Source organism: Phocoena sinus, chromosome 12 (genome assembly GCF_008692025.1).
Source record: "Phocoena sinus isolate mPhoSin1 chromosome 12, mPhoSin1.pri, whole genome shotgun sequence".
NCBI lineage: Eukaryota > Metazoa > Chordata > Mammalia > Artiodactyla > Phocoenidae > Phocoena > Phocoena sinus.
In genome coordinates, this window is record NC_045774.1 from 67367964 (window position 1) to 67386587 (window position 18624).

General features: G+C 44.3%; 2 protein-coding genes across 6 annotated transcripts in view; both read left to right on the top strand.

The window, feature by feature from the left end:
- Positions 1-6708, top strand: part of BACH2 (BTB domain and CNC homolog 2) — a 362077-nt gene extending 355369 nt beyond the window's left edge. For both annotated transcript variants that reach the window (XM_032650803.1, XM_032650804.1), the window contains one exon: positions 522-6708. In XM_032650803.1, the coding sequence (XP_032506694.1) occupies positions 522-1004 (483 nt within the window). In that variant the 3' untranslated portion in view covers positions 1005-6708. The remainder of the gene's footprint in view (positions 1-521) is intronic.
- A 7037-nt stretch (positions 6709-13745) lies between these two features.
- Positions 13746-18624, top strand: part of CASP8AP2 (caspase 8 associated protein 2) — a 45326-nt gene continuing 40447 nt past the window's right edge. For all 4 annotated transcript variants that reach the window (XM_032651218.1, XM_032651219.1, XM_032651221.1 and 1 more), the window contains exon 1: positions 13746-13818. The gene's annotated coding sequence lies outside the window, so the exon portion shown is untranslated. The remainder of the gene's footprint in view (positions 13819-18624) is intronic.

The following is an 18624-nucleotide window of genomic DNA, read 5'->3' on the forward strand; positions in this document are numbered from 1 at the left end:
CCTGACCTAGTCATTTATGAGTTACACTACAATGTAGGATGCAAAAACCAACGCTGGAAAAGCCCTGGAACCTGCTGTATAGCACAGGGAACTCTGCTCAATATTCTGTAATAACCTAAATGGGAAAAGAATTTGAAAAAGAATAGAAAAGAAGTAATGAAGTGGGCTTGTATGATCCCATTTATATGAAATTCCAGAGAAGGTAGATCTATAGAGATAGATTGCAGGTGAGTGGTTGCCTGAGGCGGGGGGTAAGCATGGGGACTGACTGCAGTGGAAGTGAAAGAGATTCTTGGGGTGATGGGACTGTTCTAAAATTGTATCATGGAATGGTTACACAGCTTTATAAATTGACTACAAATCATTGATTGTTTCATACTTGAAATTAATGAATTTTATGGCATGTAAATTAAACCTCAATAAACCTGTTAAAATTTTTTTAAAAAGAAAAGCTCCAGAAAACAGGATGCTGGGTCCTCCCATTCAGGCTGGATCAGGCCTTTTCTCTTTCTTCTGTTCAGGTGTGTGAGAAAGAGAAGCTGTTGTCAGAGAGGAATCAGCTGAAAGCATGCATGGGGGAACTGCTGGACAACTTCTCCTGCCTTTCCCAGGAAGTCTGCAGAGATATCCAGAGCCCTGAGCAGATCCAGGCCCTGCATCGGTACTGCCCTGTCCTCAGACCCATGGGTCTCCCCACAGCCTCCGGTATGAACCCCGTGCCCTTGGGCGTGGAGCAGAACCTTGCCGCCCCCCAGTGTGCGGTGGAGGAAAGCGTGCCCTGCTGCTTGGAGCAGGGCACAGCGGCCCCCGGGCCCCCATGGGCGCCCAGCAGCGCCTCAGAGAACTGTACTTCTGCTCGGAGGCTGGAAGGCACTGACCCAGGAACCTTCTCAGACAGAGGACCTCCTCTGGAACCCAGGAGCCAAACGGTGACCGTGGACTTCTGCCAGGAAATGACAGATAAGTGTACAACCGATGAACAGCCCAGGAAAGATTACACCTAGTGACGGCCTGCCTCCTAATTCTCAACCCTCTCCCACCCAGGTGTCCATGGGTCAGCCTGCGGTGCCGTTTGTCTGTCGTCTGGAAGAACCAAGAAGGAATTTGGTGCACACTACAGCAGTCTTAGCAGCAATACTGTTTCCAAGTATTCTCTCCTCCCTTCAAGCAGGAGCGATATATAGTTACCTTCACGATGGTGCTACCCCTTGCTCAGGCAAGGAAAGACGACAGTGATGATGCTGTCTGTCTGTGGGTTCATTTCAGTCTTAACAGGGATAGACTATAACACCTCTAGGACCCAACCACGGATTTTTTTTCTCAGTGGCCCATGTCACAAACCCTATCTCAGGAATTTCTTCTGAATGTTCAATTTTTTTCATTGAAGACAGCTTCTATACACATCAAAGTTTTATAGCTAGACTGTACATATTATATATAATATATATATAAAATATATATCTCTCTCCATATGCAAAAGTCCTGCATGCCTCAATTTTCTCATCCTAAAACTGGAAACTTCGTTTCTCGTTTATAAACAGGTTCCAACATTCCTCTTCTTTTGTCTCTGACGCTAGAACTAGTTTGTAATTGTTAAGATGGTCGTTTTTCTTGCTTCACAGTTCACTTTCAAGTTGTGCTTATTTATGGACAGAATTCAATGTTGGAAGCTTTCTTTGAGGTTTTATTTCAGACCTTCTTTTGTTTGTTTGGTTTGGTTTGGGCACCATCAGGTGGTGCCAGTTGAGTATCGTGGGTTTGGTTTTTTCTTGCAGATACTGTACAGTCAAGGTCAACTTTGCCACTTGCACTGAGTTTTGGGTCAAACCTATTTTCTTAAATGAAGTTGTCACTTCAGTATAACTCAAGTAAACTGTATATTCTTTGCTTTTAGTTAAAAAAGTAAAACAGTTAGCTAATTAAAAAAAGCACTCAGGTGATAATTATGTAGGAAAAACAATCTTGCCAAATAATGAATCCATCCTAGGATGTAGACAATAATCTGCTTGAATATTTTTATATTTCACCTCCTCCCCACCTTTTCCTAAGCAAAGTTTAAACGCAGAGTTCAGAGTTGATGCTGGACGTCCAGATTCCTAAGTGGGGAAAGGGTTTGGACGTCTCACTCAAAAGCGCATCGAAACAGCAGGAATCGTGATTTTGTACCAGAACTCAGCAGGCATTGGCTCCTAAATAGCAAGTTAGAACTGTTTTCTCAGCCCGGGAGTAAGTCCCATTCATTTCAACACTTCCCCAGGCCTCTGCTTGCTCTCGGAAGCATAGGATAGTAGGAACTTCTCCGTCGAACGACTTGGCTGCTCAGCGAGCCAGCTTCCCAGCCCAGGACCTGCCTCCGGCCAGGGACTCACCTGAGGGGGTCTGAATCACAGCCCTGGGGGTGCCGCCCTTAGGTGGCCGTCCTGGGGTTAACGCAGCTGGCCCAGAGTAGGAGAGAGCAGGACAGATGTTAGCCTGAGGTCTGTCCCTGATGCAGGCAAAAGCATTTCTTTCTCCCTTCTTTCTCCAAATGCTTTGAGTTGAATTCTGAGATTTTTCCACCCTTCTCTAGTCCGAAGGCAGATTTCTTTCTGAGGCTTTGGACACGACGTGGCCAGGAGCCCTCCCTGCCCCCAACTCACCAGGCACACACCTTACCCTCACCTGATGATCATTTCCTTCTCTTGCTGCAAAACTAGTTGGCTTGCAACCCACAGAGAGCAGCTTCCCTTGGCTCAGGGGGCACGTTGGCCCCTGGCCACGTTTACAGGAAGGTGTGCCGGATGCCACAGCCGGCGCAGGGGAGAGATCAGCTCCCTCCCTCCTCCGGGCCGGCTGCAGGAAAAGTCCTGAACAGTCTGATGTGGGGATGGGGTGGTGGGCAGTGGGGACTAGGTGGTTGATTTTGTTTCTTTATTTGTGCCATTGTTTGGAAGATATTAAAGCTGCATGTAAAAGGGGAAATTAGTATATGACGTAGGCGAAAAGTGAAATCATAGTAACATATGTTTTAGTATTAACTTTTTTCTGTACAAATATTAGTGCTAAATGTTTAAATATGTATGAATGCCAGAAATTTGTTGGTTCATGCGGTAGGATAAAAAAAAAAGGCTTTTCTTTGAAAATAGTTCCACTTTTAAAACCTGCCTCTGGGTTTTTGTTTTTCCTCACGTGTGTATGTATGGTGCGTGCTCGTCTGAGACAGACTGTGATCCAGCTCTGAGTTGGAGTTACCGTTTTTCTTGTGGCTGTTGGGATTTCTTGGCCTAGTAGAAGAGTTCTGTGCTTCACCGTGAGGTTTGCCTTTGGGAAATACTGGTGACAGCTCGAATTTAAACTCGTTGTGAATCACGTGATCCATCACAGGCGTGTGTTCTGGTAGAAGAGTCGGCCAACAGTATTTTTTTGGTTTTTTAACTCTCTTGTTGCCTTTTTTAAGTGACCTCCTCTTCTTTGGAAAAAGGAATGTTTTCTGCTCATATCGTAACAAGGTCTAAACCAGCCCGCTGGCGTGACTGACCCTGGTACCAACACATGTGCATCTGGTAGTCGTGGTCCCATTCGTGCCGTCCCCGTTCTGTTGTCCTGTGTGGCAGGCCTCCCGCTGGGGGGGGAGGGGTGTCCTCTAATCCCCGCCCTGCTAACTCAGCCCACAGTCTCCTCCCACCAGCCCCTGCCTCGCGTTTCTTCCTCTGCCCCAGTCACACCCCTGCCACTCTGGCCGTGGGAACTGGTTAAAAACACTGCTGGAGAAACTGTCTTTCGATTTCTTAGAGATGTAAACAAGTTATTGGGATTTGGTTCACTATCGACCAGGAACAAGCGACTGGCTTTGTGCAATTGTTGACGTGACGCGTCTGTGTCTCTTACGGCTCCGAACCATGTGCTTGTCAAGATTATTTCCGGGTTGATTCAAAGGGAGGACTAGCTGGGGACCAGAGTCCAAGTTGCCTCAAGTGGAATTTTAAAAACCAGCCTGTCTCCTTTCCCTGGGATCCCTTAGTGCAACTCGTGTCTTTTCTGAAAGAGGAAAGCAAGTTAACAGCAAGGAATAGCATCTGCATGGCATGGTGACATTTAGTGGTATCTTTAAGGGTCCATCCTTACAGATATAAAGGACTCTTCCAGCTACAGAATGTTCAGGAGGGTCCCTGCGACAGGCGAGTTGTGTCTCCAGGTGGCTGGGTCAGGCATGGGCTGTTGGAACGGGGACAGTGGAGGTGGCCCTGTGGCTAGTTAACATCCGCCTGAAACTAGTCCTCCCGTCGGATCTGCCTTTGTTCTACTTATGTCTCCGGACAACCTCACTTCGTTCAGGTTGGTCAGGCTCGGGCAGGTGCATGCTTTGCCGTATGTGTCTGTTTCTTTTCGTTATCTGGGGGTGCCTTGAATAAAAGAACTTCATGACATACTGATTCTGGAACAAAACTGTTGCAAAAACGAACAAAGATAGAGCTGGCAAAGTTACTAGCCCACCTGCTCCTTCTCTTCTGGGTTCCCTAACAATGACTCAGGCGTCAGAGGTGATGCTGCACTAGGAAATGTTATTTTGTATAGTGTACAAGTAATTTATTCACTGTCTTTCTAAAGGTATGCTGCTTTTAAGATGCACTATGATTTTGGATTTAATCCTTGTGTTGCTTTCCCAAGGAAGTAAAAAAAAAAAAAAAAAAAAAGGCTGGTGATTAGTACGTCAACTGCCACTTCTCCTTGAAAAGGAAGGCAGGGACCAGCAACAGGACTTGTATGAGGGGACTGCTAAAAGCCAGGTGGGCACACTGTGAAGTCCAGTGTACCATCAAGAGGTCTAAACCTACACTTTCTCTTTTAATGCTTTATCATGGCCATTAAAGAAGAAACAAACAAAGGTGTGAAAATGTTACGCCTTCTAAGAAACCACTGAATCCTGCCCCTTCAAGCTAATCCACATGCTATGAGCATAATCCTCCCAAAATGTGTAAAAGCCTGCAAAGCTCTTTCAAAACCCTATTAGCTACCTAGTTCTATACATTATACCCCATTCCAACTAGGAGCCGCTTAATACATGACTTCAAACGGTGCCACCAGTGCTTAGCAATGGTTGGAGGAGTTGCCGATCAAGAAGGCAGCCAGAATCAAGTTTTGTCCTCAAATCACTATAAATAGGCAAAGAAACATACTTTTTTTTTTTTTTTTTTTAAAGACTAAAGCTGGGACTCCCCTGGCGGTCCAGTGGTTAAGACTCTGCACTGTCAATGCAGGGGGCACGGGTTCAATCTCTGGTCAGGGAACTAAGATCCCACATGCCACACAGCACGGCCAAAAGATTAAAAAGAAAAAGAATAAAGCTGCTCACTGGACCATGAGTTGGTCTTTCGTCCCCAAATTGAGGATTTTGTAGGTTCAGTTCCTGGCGAGTCAGTCCTCAGATCAACGTCTTTGTGGAGTTGGCATTCGTGCGGGCAGTCTGTGTGCATGGGGTCATTGTGTTCAAGCTGTGTGTGCCAAATACAGCCCGAGCCATCTCCTGACCCAGGCATCCAAGACGGATGCTGTAGAATAGAATATATTTGTACACAAAACTGCGTGCAAATAGTCTTTGTACATAGAAAAGACCTATTGTGGCAGACGGAGGATAAATTATTCAACCGACGGTGCAAAAACATTTCTTGCAAAGAAAAGTGTATAGTATTTTCCTACACTCCACCCTGGGAGATAATATTTATATCACATGGATATCAGTGCATTTTCATTGTAATATGAAAAGGATGCTGCCATTTTGTGAAGAAAACCCACTTGGTTGCAGAGGCCCACTTTCGTAGCTTTGATTGCCTGTTGTGACGTGGTGTGTGCATTGCACTCTCAAGCAATGGACAAACAGCTCTGACTTTCCTTTCCATTCCAGTGGACTGACCTCAGATAACACAGTGGCCTCCTTAGACACAGAAGTGCACCCAGAGCCTTCATTTCAGGTAGACTCCCCTGCGGTGCCAAACGTTCCCGTGGGGACAGGAAAGAGTGAAGGGACTTGGACAAAAAGGGTTTTTCCTACAGTTTGATGCTAAGTCTTCTACCAAAACATGTCTGGAGACAGAGGGGTGACCTCCACATGAGTCCTAACAATGCATTTCGCACGTGTAAATGCTGGGATGCCCGTTCATGCGCCGAGGTAAAAGACCTGCCACTTCTAGTGTGATCGGGAAGCTTCCACAGGCATGCAGGAGCTTCGGGCGCTGGTTAGACGCGGTGAGCCATTCAAGGCAAGCACCACCTTTGCTTGTGAGGCCCAAAGGGCCCGTGAGAATTTGTTCCAGAACCAGTCTGATGCAAGTGCACCTCTAATCTATGCCTTACAAACTCCAGAGGCCATATTCAAAACAGGGTCTTCTCAGTGTATGCAAGGGGCTGCAGCCCCTCTCCTCTTCCTCCCCAGGTCAAACAATACGGACAGTTTTCACACATATCTACCTGTATAACCCTCTGTACCTCTCATAACTGGTCAACGACTGTAACAGGTTACATCAGGTGTTTTTCTACATACTTTTTACACAGATTCTATGCGATTAATGTAACTTAATTCAATGCATCATTTTATTGTACTAGTTCTTAGGCTTGTCTTTATTTTCTAAGTGATTGTGGTTTTTCTTGTGGTTTTTAATTGTAAAAAATGAAATGGCTGTTGATGCTTATTCTCTGTAACTAAGAATTTTTACCTTTTTGGGGAAAAAAAAAGCATTGCTACGAACTAATGAATTGAAACTTCATTTACTCATTGTAAATATACTATTGTGCAAAAAAAAAAAAACTCAGTTGAATTGCTAGTGTTAACTGAATTTTGTCTAGACACCATTTCTGTTGATGAAATAAAGACATATCATTACACATTGTAAACTGACTTTCTCTGATCCCTGTGTTAGAGATTACAGAGCTGGAGGCCTTAGGAACTCTTTCCTCCCAGAGAAGCCACGTCTCTTCCTCTTGTTTGGACCCTTATCTGCTACCTGGTTAATCTGATTAGAAATCTTAAAAATGTGATAACTAATGCGATTCCTCAACTCCCAATTTTAAAAATCCCTAGTGCCGGGACTTCCCTGGTGGTCCAGTGGTTAAGACTCCATGCTCCCAGTGCAAGGGGCATGGGTTCGATCTCTGGTTGGGGAACTAAGACCCCGCATGCCACATGGCACAGCCAAAAACACCCCACAAAAATCCCTAGTGCCTGAGAGTAAACAAAAGGCATTAAGCCCAGTTTCCTGGTTTTGATATTGTGTTATAGCTATGCAAAACATCACCATTGGGGGAAGCTGGGTGAAGAATATTGTTTCTTAAGGGCGTGTGAATCTACAATTACCTGAAAATAATAGGTTTAATTGAAAATAAAAAGGTAATGAAAGTAAATGGGGAAGAGGAAAAACAAGTGCCAAGATACAGTGAATTGCAGGGCAAGGATTTTAGAATTGTGATTAGGGTGTACATACATCTAAGCCAGAAAAGAATATTTGATCATTTGAGTCTTGGATTTTGATGTAAAGGGAAAACAAGCTATTGAATGGTGGGCAGGCCAGACAACTTGAGTACAAGGGACTCTTAAGTGGTCTGGCCAAGCTGGCAGTGAGGATGGATTCACGTGATGGCAGGAGAATGCAGTGCTGCCGGGATCTGAGCTTCCAGAAGTGCATGGCCTTACCGCACCTACCAGGTGGGAAAACTGAAATTACCAGTTGCTGAACTCCACTCCCTCCACGGGCTCCCCACTGAGGCGAGGGCTTCAGGGACCATATAACGGGGCTAGCAAACGTGCACTGTTGTGAAACATCTTAGGTGTCAGAGGTAAAATAGAGTCCTTTGCCTGAAGACATGAAGTTATTCAATCCATTCTAGGAAAACGGTGTGTCATGGTCCCAAAGTTTTCTGTAGGAAAACCTGATCACTTCGAACTGATGGTCATACGCACCTTCGACCCCAACATTTGTGCTTGTGGCAGGAACGGCAATTGTGGTTTGATACAGAACAAGGCCCTTATATCCTGCAGAAGGGAAGCATTCAAACACCACCCAGCCCTAAATGGGCGGCAGCCATTCTCTCTCCTACTTCGAATGTGCACCTTAGGTGTGACTTGTATCTACTTCCAGAGCACAGTGAGGAATCTCAGTCTGCCTACTCCCTGCCAGCAGGTCTGTTGTATGCTGTATGGAAAAAAAAATTGAGCTCTTCTTTGAAATAGTTCTAGAACTTTCCACCTTTCTCCAATTCATCACCCTCGCCTCCTCAGTTAGGATGCATCGGCAGGACCATACTCCACGTCTAATGCCAGCTTCTGATGGTGCCCAGGATGGGATGGGCTTCCAGTTCTCCCCACTGAGCACCTCTGCCTTCCTGGTATAAATGAATACGATACTTCCTGGTATCAGAGCATCCAGGTCCAGAAACATGGAGAAAGCCGCACATCCCGCATCACCTTATGAAATTTCCTTTCATCTGACTCAAGAGCATGATCCCTTCTGTCCCTACACCCACCCCCTGGCTCCTACAGATCCCAACATCTACTTGCTACTGGCTGCTTTGTCAACCAGAAAGAGGCATGACTGGTTCTCCGTAGCTAGTTTTCACTCCCTCTCCTTGAAGACAAATGTACCCGAGGCAGTGACCCTCATCCTAAAGCAATGGACGGAAACCTTCAGAGACACCGCAACATTTACTAGAAGCATTACATTTTACACTGCATCCTTTTAACTTCTTTTTTTAACCTCTATTTGTGCTGTACAGTTGATGACCCTATAAAGGCTTTTGAGAGTGAAGGAAATTTAAATGACAAGGAAAGCTATGGGGGAGGTGGGGAACGCTGCCATATGGGCTCTTGAAAGAGTCTCTCATAATAAACCTGCAGACAAGGCAGGACAAGACACCAGGGAATAAGGATTAGACTGGAGGGTTGCAAGTGATGGGTAACGTCTGGTCTTTGGCATCTATACATAAACATGCATGCACTCAGCCAACACTGGGCTACATACTGGGCATCGAAGATTTCAAATGCACAGCCTTATCCTGAAAGCTTTCACAGGCTAGTCGGGTAGACAGATGGACAAACAAATCATTGTGCAGGGGGCTCATGATGGTCACAGACGAGAGAGAGGGCAGGGCTTCCTGCGAGGAGCATGGGCCTCAGAGCAACTAGATCTGGATTTGAGTTCCAGCTACAAAACAGGCACTTCAGTTGGAATTTAGCTGTGGGGCGAGTCACTTGATCTCTCTGAGCCTTCTCTGATCTATAAAATGAGGACAAACAACAACTTTACACAGTTGCACGTGGTATAGATCATGTGGCCTAAGCACCTGGAATATGGTATGCCCCTTAAAATGGCACCCATCTGGGCTTGGCCCCAGCATCGTTTTCACACACCTGGTCTTCACAGGCTCTTCTACCAATTCATTGTGGAAAAGATCACACCCCTCTTCACATCTCCACACCTCACTTCCTCCTCTGCAAATTGGAACAGAGAAGACTCAGGAGCCGTTTGGGCTAGAAGCACAGACCAGCCCCAGCCAGCACTGGGCTCCGTTCTGCAAAATCCTGGGCAGTTACCCAGGGTATTAGGGTTCTCCAGAGAGACGGAACCAATAGGAGATTTTATAGAGAGACAGATATAGATATAGATACAGGTTGATTGATTGGTTGATTTGTTCGTATTGGCCCACACAATTATGGAGGCTAAGAAATTCCACAATCTACCTTTTGCAAGCTGGAGGCCCAGGAAAGCCGGTGGCATAGTTCTGAGAACTATAGAGCCAATAATATAAGTCCCAGTCCAAGGAAGAAGGCTGATGTTCCAGCTCCAATAGAAAGCAAATTCTGTTTGCTTTCTCCAAATAATTTGCAGGCATCTTTATTTACCACAACTAGATGCACTTTTTGAAACTTCTAACAAATTTCCAGAGCACTTTCATCTAAATTATTTGAGTAAGAGAATTTTTAAAAACTGTAAAAAATACTATCACTGGAAATGTTAAGCCTAGCCACTTACCCATATTCAGGATACTGAGTCTCTTGCACTTGTTCCTTTTGATAGACTCCCCCTCCTTCTTCATCCTGCTCTCTGCCCTTAGGAGCTAACCTGTTCAGGCGATGAGGATTCTCAGCAGATCTCCCTTCCAGTGGAAAATAGTATTTAGAAATCCTGATCTGGGTCTCAGGTGTGTTAATGACATATTGCTACAGGATATCATTGCTTCCAGACCCTTTAAGGAACAGAAATAAGGGATATGTATTTTAAAAAATCATGAGTTCATGCAGACATTTCCACTTCACACAAAATAGTATAGGATTTCACCCCTAATTTTTTTTAATTTCATGCTTGGATCTCTTTTCTCTTTCACTAAATATCTTAATTCCTAAAAATATTAACATATTACATATTTCTTTATCCTACAATATACATAAAATAGTTTTAAAATTACAATGTTAATACTAACAGTAAAACTGCTGCGTGAGGTATAAGATTTCTTTGCAGTTCTTTTAGTCCTTAGAATATATCCCACTCATGATGTACAGTCAGAGTGCTGTGTTCAAATGTCACTTAAAATAATGATTTTGCTACAATGAGGTATCACCTCACACCAGTCAGAATGGCCATCATCAAAAAATCTACAAACAATAAATGCTGGAGAGGGTGTGGAGAAAAGGGAACCCTCTTGCACTGTTGGTGGGAATGTAAATTGAAACAGCCACTATGGAGAACAGTATGGAGGTTCCTTAAAAAACTAAAAATAGAATTACCATATGACCCAGCAATCCCACTACTGGGCATATACCCTGAGAAAACCATAATTCAAAAAGAGTCATGTACCACAATGTTCACTGCAGCTCTATTTACAAAAGCCAGGACGTGGAAGCAACCTAAGTGTCCATTGACAGATGAATGGATAAAGAAGATGTGGCACATATATACAATGGAATATTACTCAGCCATAAAAAGAAACGAAACTGAGTTATTTGTAGTGAGGTGGATGGACATAGAGTCTGTCATACAGAGTGAAGTAAGTCACAAAGAGAAAAACAAATACCGTATGCTAACACATATATATGGAATCTAAAAAAAAAAAATGGTCATGAAGAACCTAGGGGCAGGATGGGAATAAAGACACAGACCTACTAGAGAATGGACTTGAGGACACGGGGAAGGGTAAGGGTAAGCTGGGACAAAGTGAGAGAGTGGCATGTACTTATATATACTACTAAATGTAAAATAGATAGCTTTAAAAAAAATAAAAATAGATAGCTAGTGGGAAGCAGCCGCATAGCACAGGGAGATCAGCTCGGTGCTTTGTGATCCCCTAGAGGGGTGGGATAGGGAGGGTGGGAGGGAGATGCAAGAGGGAGGAGATATGGGGATATATGTATATGCATAACTGATTCACTTTGTTATAAAGCAGAAACTAACACACCATTGTAAAGCAAGTATACTCCAATAAAGATGTTAAAAAAATAATGATTTTGTCTATGTGGTTATATTTCTCTTGTTTACACAGTTTCATTTATTTAGATTTATTTTCCATTTCTGCATTTTTTCTTTCTGATTTAATTCAATCTTTTAATATATGAAACACTTCCATAGTTCAAAAGTAGAAGGTTATAAAAAGGCAAACTCAACACTTTAAATAGGTAAAATATATGGTATGTGAATTATATCTAAATAAAGCTGTAATTTAAAAAAGAAAAGCCATGCATATTTCCGTGTAAAAATACTTAAGTGGTGGCTTCAAGATACCATATAGTACCCTTTTTATGAGGTTCTAATGTATCATTATGCAAAAACAAGCAAATATATGTATATTCTTTTCCTCATTCTTTCATTGTACTTTTTTCCCCTTAACACTATATCTCATAGATTACATGAATATCTTCTTCAGAAATTGCTTTTACGTTAGCAACATTTGCAATTGTGAGTTCAGACTCCATAAAGCAAATCTACTACTTTGTTTCCTTAAGAAAAATACGGATTCCTTCAGTTGGCTTCTGTAAGTATGCCAAATTGGCAATGAGGTCTTTCCAAGCAAATATTTTTATACCCAGCTTCCCTCCCTCCCCCATTAAAGAGAGTACCAGTAAAAATGAGAGACTTTGTAAGGGCTTAAATTATAAGGTCATTCTTTTCTGGAAGATAATTTTGCTGGAAATCTTAAGTTATTTTTGAGCCACTTATGCTATTTTCTCAGTAAATATTTTTTGATGAATGCTATCATTAAGCACTCATGGTGAAAACCAGTATTCAACCAATTGCTAAGTTTTGTCACGTTCATCTCCTACATATTCTAAAATCAATCCCCTAGCCTACCTGCCATCTCCCTCAGGTCCTCATCTTCTCTAGCCTGGATCACAGCAACAGCATCTCAAAATCCTGCTTCTCAAGGCCAACAGATCTTACTAATGCAAATCAGATCACCAGCACCCCAAGCTTAAAATCCTTCAGTGGCGCTCCCCAACTCCGCCCTAAGACGAGCTCTTATGGCGGCTTCAAAGTCTCACCCCTTCCTCCCTCTCCAGCCTCACCTCGCGCTTTATGCTCCAGCAACACCGAATGCCTTGTGATTGCACACCGTCCACTCTTTCCCTTTCCACTACCTGGAATGCTGGCTGACTAACTTCTCTTCAGAAGCGAAGGTAGGTGGTTGGGGGAGAATCTAGGAAACCAGTATTCTTCCAGAGAACATTTTCTCCCAAATGGGGCCTTTTTGAAAACTTTAAAAATATGCAATAAATTGTTATGACAGTTGCAAGTTGTTAAAGTGGACAAAACAGGAGGAAAGGACTAGGGATCAAGATCAAATCCCTCGTTGAGGCAGCAGCGGAAGTTGGCTTTATTTCCCCACCAATCAATGGCGCAGGCCCAGCCTCCGGAGGCTAGACCCTACGGGCACCTCAGATTCCTGCAGGTTCTAAGAGACGACGTCGGTAGTCTACCTCTAAAAAGCACTCCTCTCCCTCCCACCCCACTGACCTGGTATCCCCTCCTCGAAGCTCCAAACTCCCTGAGGTAAATTGCTTATCATTCAGTAAAGTGTCTGAGGGAAAACAGTGCTTACTCGGTTAACAATCAATCGAATTAATAGAATAAAGAACTAAATAGGGCTTCCCTGGTGGCGCAGTGGTTGCGAATCCGCCTGCCAACACGGGGACACGGGTTCAAGCTCTGGTCCGGGAAGATCCCACGTGCCGCGGAGCAACTAAGCCCGTGCGCCGCAACTACTGAGCCTGCCCTCTAGAGTCCGGGAGCCACAACTACTGAGCCCGCGTGCCGCAACTACTGAAGCCCGCGCGCCTAGAGCCCGTGCTCCGCAACAGGAGAAGCCACCGCAGTGAGAAGCCCGCGCACCACAACGAAGAGTAGCCCCCGAGCGCAGCAGCGAAGACCCAACACAGCCAAAAATAAATAAATAAATAAAATTTATTTTTAAAAGAATAACTAAATAAATGACAGGGCCTTCTCAGATGTTACTTTCTCTTTCATTAAAGATCTTCTCCCAGACACCGCCCCTACATCGGCCAACGTTCTGCCCCTACGGTAGCGGAGCCGCGCCCCTCCTTCCCCGTCAGCCCAGACCCCGCCCCTTTCCCTGAAGCCCCTAGAAGACTACGGGAGTTTGGCGCCAACCGTGCTTTTTTAATCCCTCCCAAAGGCGGGAACTAGGAATGTGCGCCGGGGACGTGCTTTGCGTCTGATCTGATTGGCCGTGGGCGCTCAGTCCCGCCTCCACGTGCTGATAGTGCTCAGGCATTGGTGGAGACTCCAGAGAGACCTCGGTGTCCAGAAAGGACCCCAGGTTGACTTGGGCCAGGCGGGGCGGGTAAGTTGCTGTGGGGTTCTGGTCTGCGCGGGGCTGCTGGGGAAGAGGTTGCACTGCGCGGTAGTACTCTGAGCGGAGGCCGGCGGCGTCCGGGGAGCCAGGGAGTTGAAGGCAGCGGCGGAGTCTGTGGCGGGGGGATGGCGCGTCTGATGTCCGAGGCTCCCAGGAAGCCGCGTTCCCGCCGCCCTCGGATGCAGCTTCTGGGCTTTCACCCCCAATCCCTCTGTGGTCCCTCGAGAGTATCCGGGCGGGGGCGGGGACGAGGGTGAGCGCAGGTAGGAAGTGTCCTTTCGACCGCTCTTCCTGCCCCTCCCCCCCAAAACCAGTCTTCCCTTGGAATGTACTCCTAAATTAAATCTTTCGGATGGGGTTTTCTGGAGGAATGGGTTTTTCCTGTGTCTGGTGATCATTGATGTTGGTTGTTTCCTCTACTGTTACGCCCAGAGAAGTTGTTTATCTTAATCTCTACAGCGAAGAGAGTCATGCCTAACACATAGTAGGCCCTAAATCAGATGTGAATGTGTAATTCGTAGAATCTCAGCATTTGCGCTTCAGGCATCAAGTTGGCATTGATTCTGATTGTTCTCTGGTCTTTACCGTTCACCACAGCTCCAGTTCCAAACCTTGCCTCTCTTCGGGGACCCTCCCCCATCTCACTCAGGGCTCCCGCATCTCACTCAGGGCTCCTTTGATTGGAGGCGGACAGAGGCCTTCGGGGCCAGAATCCCCATACTTCAGTTATCTCCTGGCGTTTCTTGCCATTTTACAAGAGCTCGCCCGTTAAAAAATTTGTTATACTCTTCTGTCTAATGAATATTCTTGATTTTGTCATCTGGCTTTAGAGACAGCTGGGATCTAAGCCCAGATATGCCTTTTACCAGCTGTTTGACCTTGGGGCAAGTTTCTCTTATCTGTTTCCTCATCTGTAAATTGGGAAAAAGAATAGTCTGTACCCCATAGGACTTTTGGGAGTATTTAAAGTAAATCGATAATGTATTTAGAGCATTTAGGACAGTGTTTGGCACATAGTGTACAGTATATGTGGCGTTTGTTATTCTTTTCCCCTTAACATCTTTTTAGGGTTCTCGCTGTATTAGATTAAGTATTTCCCATGAGCCTAAAAATACACTCTCCCTCTCCCCTGACTCCTTCTCTACACATTTTTGTTTTTCACTACAAATGTTTATTTCATTCCCTCGATTTTTTTCTTAAAGGAAACGTCTTTCAGACTGTCTCTTAAAGACATTGTCCTTTCACAAAAGTCTAGGTGATCCTTCTCTCATCTGCTTCGACTTCACATCTGAATCCGTTGGGATTGTTCCTCAAAAGATTATGAGTGAGCTTGCAACTCTTTTCTTGGTTCTCAACTTTGAAAATTTTGCCTCTTCACTTAGGTGCAACTCTCCTATCACAAGCAACTCTCATTGTATATTGAGATCCTCATTTGGGGAAAGGTGAGAGCAAGTGTGAAAAATCGTTCTTTGCAAGAGATTCTGATACATAAGTTTTCCTCCCCTCCTTCCTCTTTTCCTTTTCAAGAGAATCACTGGCCTTTATAATTTCAAGAGTAATCCCAGCTACAGCAATTATGTCTTTTTTTTTTAACTGATGAAGTATAGTTGATTTACAATGTTGTGCTAGTTTCTGGTGTACAGCAAAGTGATTTAGTTATATATTTATGTATATATATATATATATTGTTTTTCATATTATTTTCCATTATGCTTTATTATAGGATATCGAATATAATTCCCTGTGCTACAGGACCTTGTTGTTTATTTTATATATAGTAGTGTGTATCTGCTAATCCCGAACTCCTAATTTATCCCTTCCCCATCCCCTTTCCCCTTTGATAACCATAAATTTGTTTTCTATGTCTGTGAGTCTGTTTCTATTTCGTAAATAAGTTCATTTGCATCATATTTTAGGTTCCACGTATAAGTGCTAGCACATGGTGTTTGGCTTTCTCTTTCTGATTTCACTCAGTATGACAATCTCCAGGTCCATCCATGTTGCTGCAGATGGCAATATTTCATTCTTTTTTATGGGCTGAGTAGTATTCCATTGTATATATGTACTACATCTTTTTTATCCATTCATCTCTCGATGGACTTTTAGGTTGCTTCCATGTCTTGGCTATTGCAAATAGTAGCAATTATGTCTTGTCTTCTGTGCTATATACTCCATTTTCCAACTGTCTATTTAGACATTTTCTGCTGGATGTTCGATAGATAATTCAACATGGCTTCTTTGGTTCTCCATTTCAGTTAAAAGCATGACTACCTTGTTATAAAGCTAGGAACTGCAGAGTTGTCTGTAACAAATAGGGATTTTGATTAATTCAGCAAATATTTTTTTTATTACCTACCAACTTGTCAGGCTCTGTGCTGAGAGGTGGGGGTACAATGGTGAACAGAACAGAGCCAGGCCTGTTCTTGGTGGAGCTTATAGCCTAGCGGGTGAGGTGGATATTTCTCTAGGAATCCCACAAAAAAATGTAATCATAAACTGAAAAGAGGCCATGTAGAGAAAGGACAAAGTGGTAGAAGAATATTTAACAGAGGACCTGACCTAGTGGAGAGAAAGGGTAGCCAGGGAAGGCTCAAACATTACTTAAGCCGCAGTATCACACACAGATGAGTTGAGTGAAGAAGAACAGTGAGGAAAGAACACTCCCTGCAGAGGCGCTGTGGTGGGAAGGGCAAACTGTGTTCTAGGAGCTGAAGGAAGGCCAATATGATCAGGGCAGAGAATGGGGGAGAATGCTACAGACTAACCCTAGAGGAGTGGGGAGAGGCCGGGTCACTCAGGGCTTGGTAAGAAGAATTGTGACAAAATTTGTTTTTTAACCTAAGATCAGCTGGAAGCACTGAAGGGTTTTAAGCAGAGGAGGAAACATGATCAGATTTGCATTTTGAAAAGACAGCTCGGGCTGTGATTTTGAAATGGGCAAGATTGGATATTTGAATACCCATTCCCTTAAAATCTTTTTGATTCTGCTATAGAACTCTTTCAGGTCTGGTCCTAGTCTTTATTTCCACTAATAACTTAGTCATCCCTCATTGTTTCCTGCATTTTTTTTTTTTTTTTTTTTTGGCTGTGTTGGGTCTTCGTTGCTACGCGCAGGCTTTCTCTAGTTGTAGCAAGCTGGAGCTACTCTTTTTTTTTTTTTTTTTTTTTTTTTGCGGTACGCGGGCCTCTCACTGTTGTGGCCTCTCCGGTTGCAGAGCACAGACTCCGGACGCGCAGGCTCAGCGGCCACGGCTCACAGACGCAGCCGCTCCACGGCATGTGGGATCCTCCCGGACCGGGGCACGAACCCGTGTCCCCTGCATCAGCAGGCGGACTCTCAACCACTGCGCCACCAGGGAAGCCCTTGGGGAGGGGGGGCTACCCTTAAGTTGCGGTGCGTGGGCTTCTCATTGTTGTGGCTTCTCTTGTTGTGGAGCACGGGCTCTAGGCGTGCAGGCTTCAGTAGCTGTGGCTCGCGGGCTCTAGAGCACAGGCTCAGTAGTTGTGGCGCACAGGCTTAGTTGCTCTGCGGCATGTGAGATCTTCCCAGACCAGGGCTCGTACCCATGTCCCCTGCATTGGCAGGCGAATTCTCAACTACTGCCGCACCAGGCAAACCCCTCTCCTGCATGTTTTAATAGCATTTTCTATCTCCCTTGCCACTCATATTTTCTATACTCTTCTTGCTAGAGTTGAATGTCTGAAAAGCAGATTTGATCATGATATTTCTCTGCTTTAAAAGCCTTCAGTGGTTCCCTCATTCCGTAGTGGATGAAGTCCAAGTATCGTAATTATATCACTGTACTTCTCTAAAATCTCAATTCTCACATTCTAACCTCTGGGTATTGAAACCCAGGCTTGCTTGTGGACTCTTAGATAGATGCGGGGAGATGGTGTCAGGAAGTGTGTTTGCGAACACAAACCCAGTTTCACTGAACCTTGGGGTTTTGGAAACCTTGGGATAGTGAGTGATAGGGCTAGAAAGGTAGGTGCCTTTCTTGACTTTATTCAGTAGACATTGGGAAGTAATACAAAGTTTTTGAGCAGGAAGTGAGATGAGCAGGATTGCTTTGGAAGAACTAACCGAACTGTTGTGTGTAACATGTGTTTGGAGAGGGGAGATAGCTAGATAGCTATAGTGGGGGGTCTGAAACAAATTTCGATAGCAAGAATGAGGAAAAGTGGGAGAAGCGTTGTAGGGTAGCATCGGTAGGGATGCTACTTAAAGAAGTAGCAGTGTCAGGAGGTGACAAATGTTGACAGAAAGGTGATCTTTTTTGGTTTTGGACTTGGTGAGCTTGGACTTACAGGAATGTGTTTATTAACTTTAGCATCTTATTGCTGACTGTTGATTTGTTTTTTAGTACAAACATATCCTAATTTTCAAGCACTGAGGGACAGCAGAAGAGTCTATAAATCTGATCTGGTACCCCTACTTTTTGTGGCAGTTCTTGCTCTCTATCCCGACCTCCTTGTGTTTGCCCATCAAATGTTTAATCCAAACTGCTTTGCAGTTGTAGAAAATAAAGTAGTGATGTCTAGGAGCTTGTCACCTTAGGAAAGTATTCAGATACCTTTTTACAAGGGCCCAATAGCATTTAGAGCTAGTTATGTGTTATTAAATTGTAATAACCACAATTGTAATTGTAATTAAATTGTCATAAAGTTAAAGAGGGAATTCCCTCTGTAACTTAACATTTTTTTTTAATCATCTTTTTTTTTTTTGGCTGCGCTTGGTCTTAGTTGCGGGACATGGGATCTTATTTGCAGCGTGCGGGATCTTTAGTTGCGGCA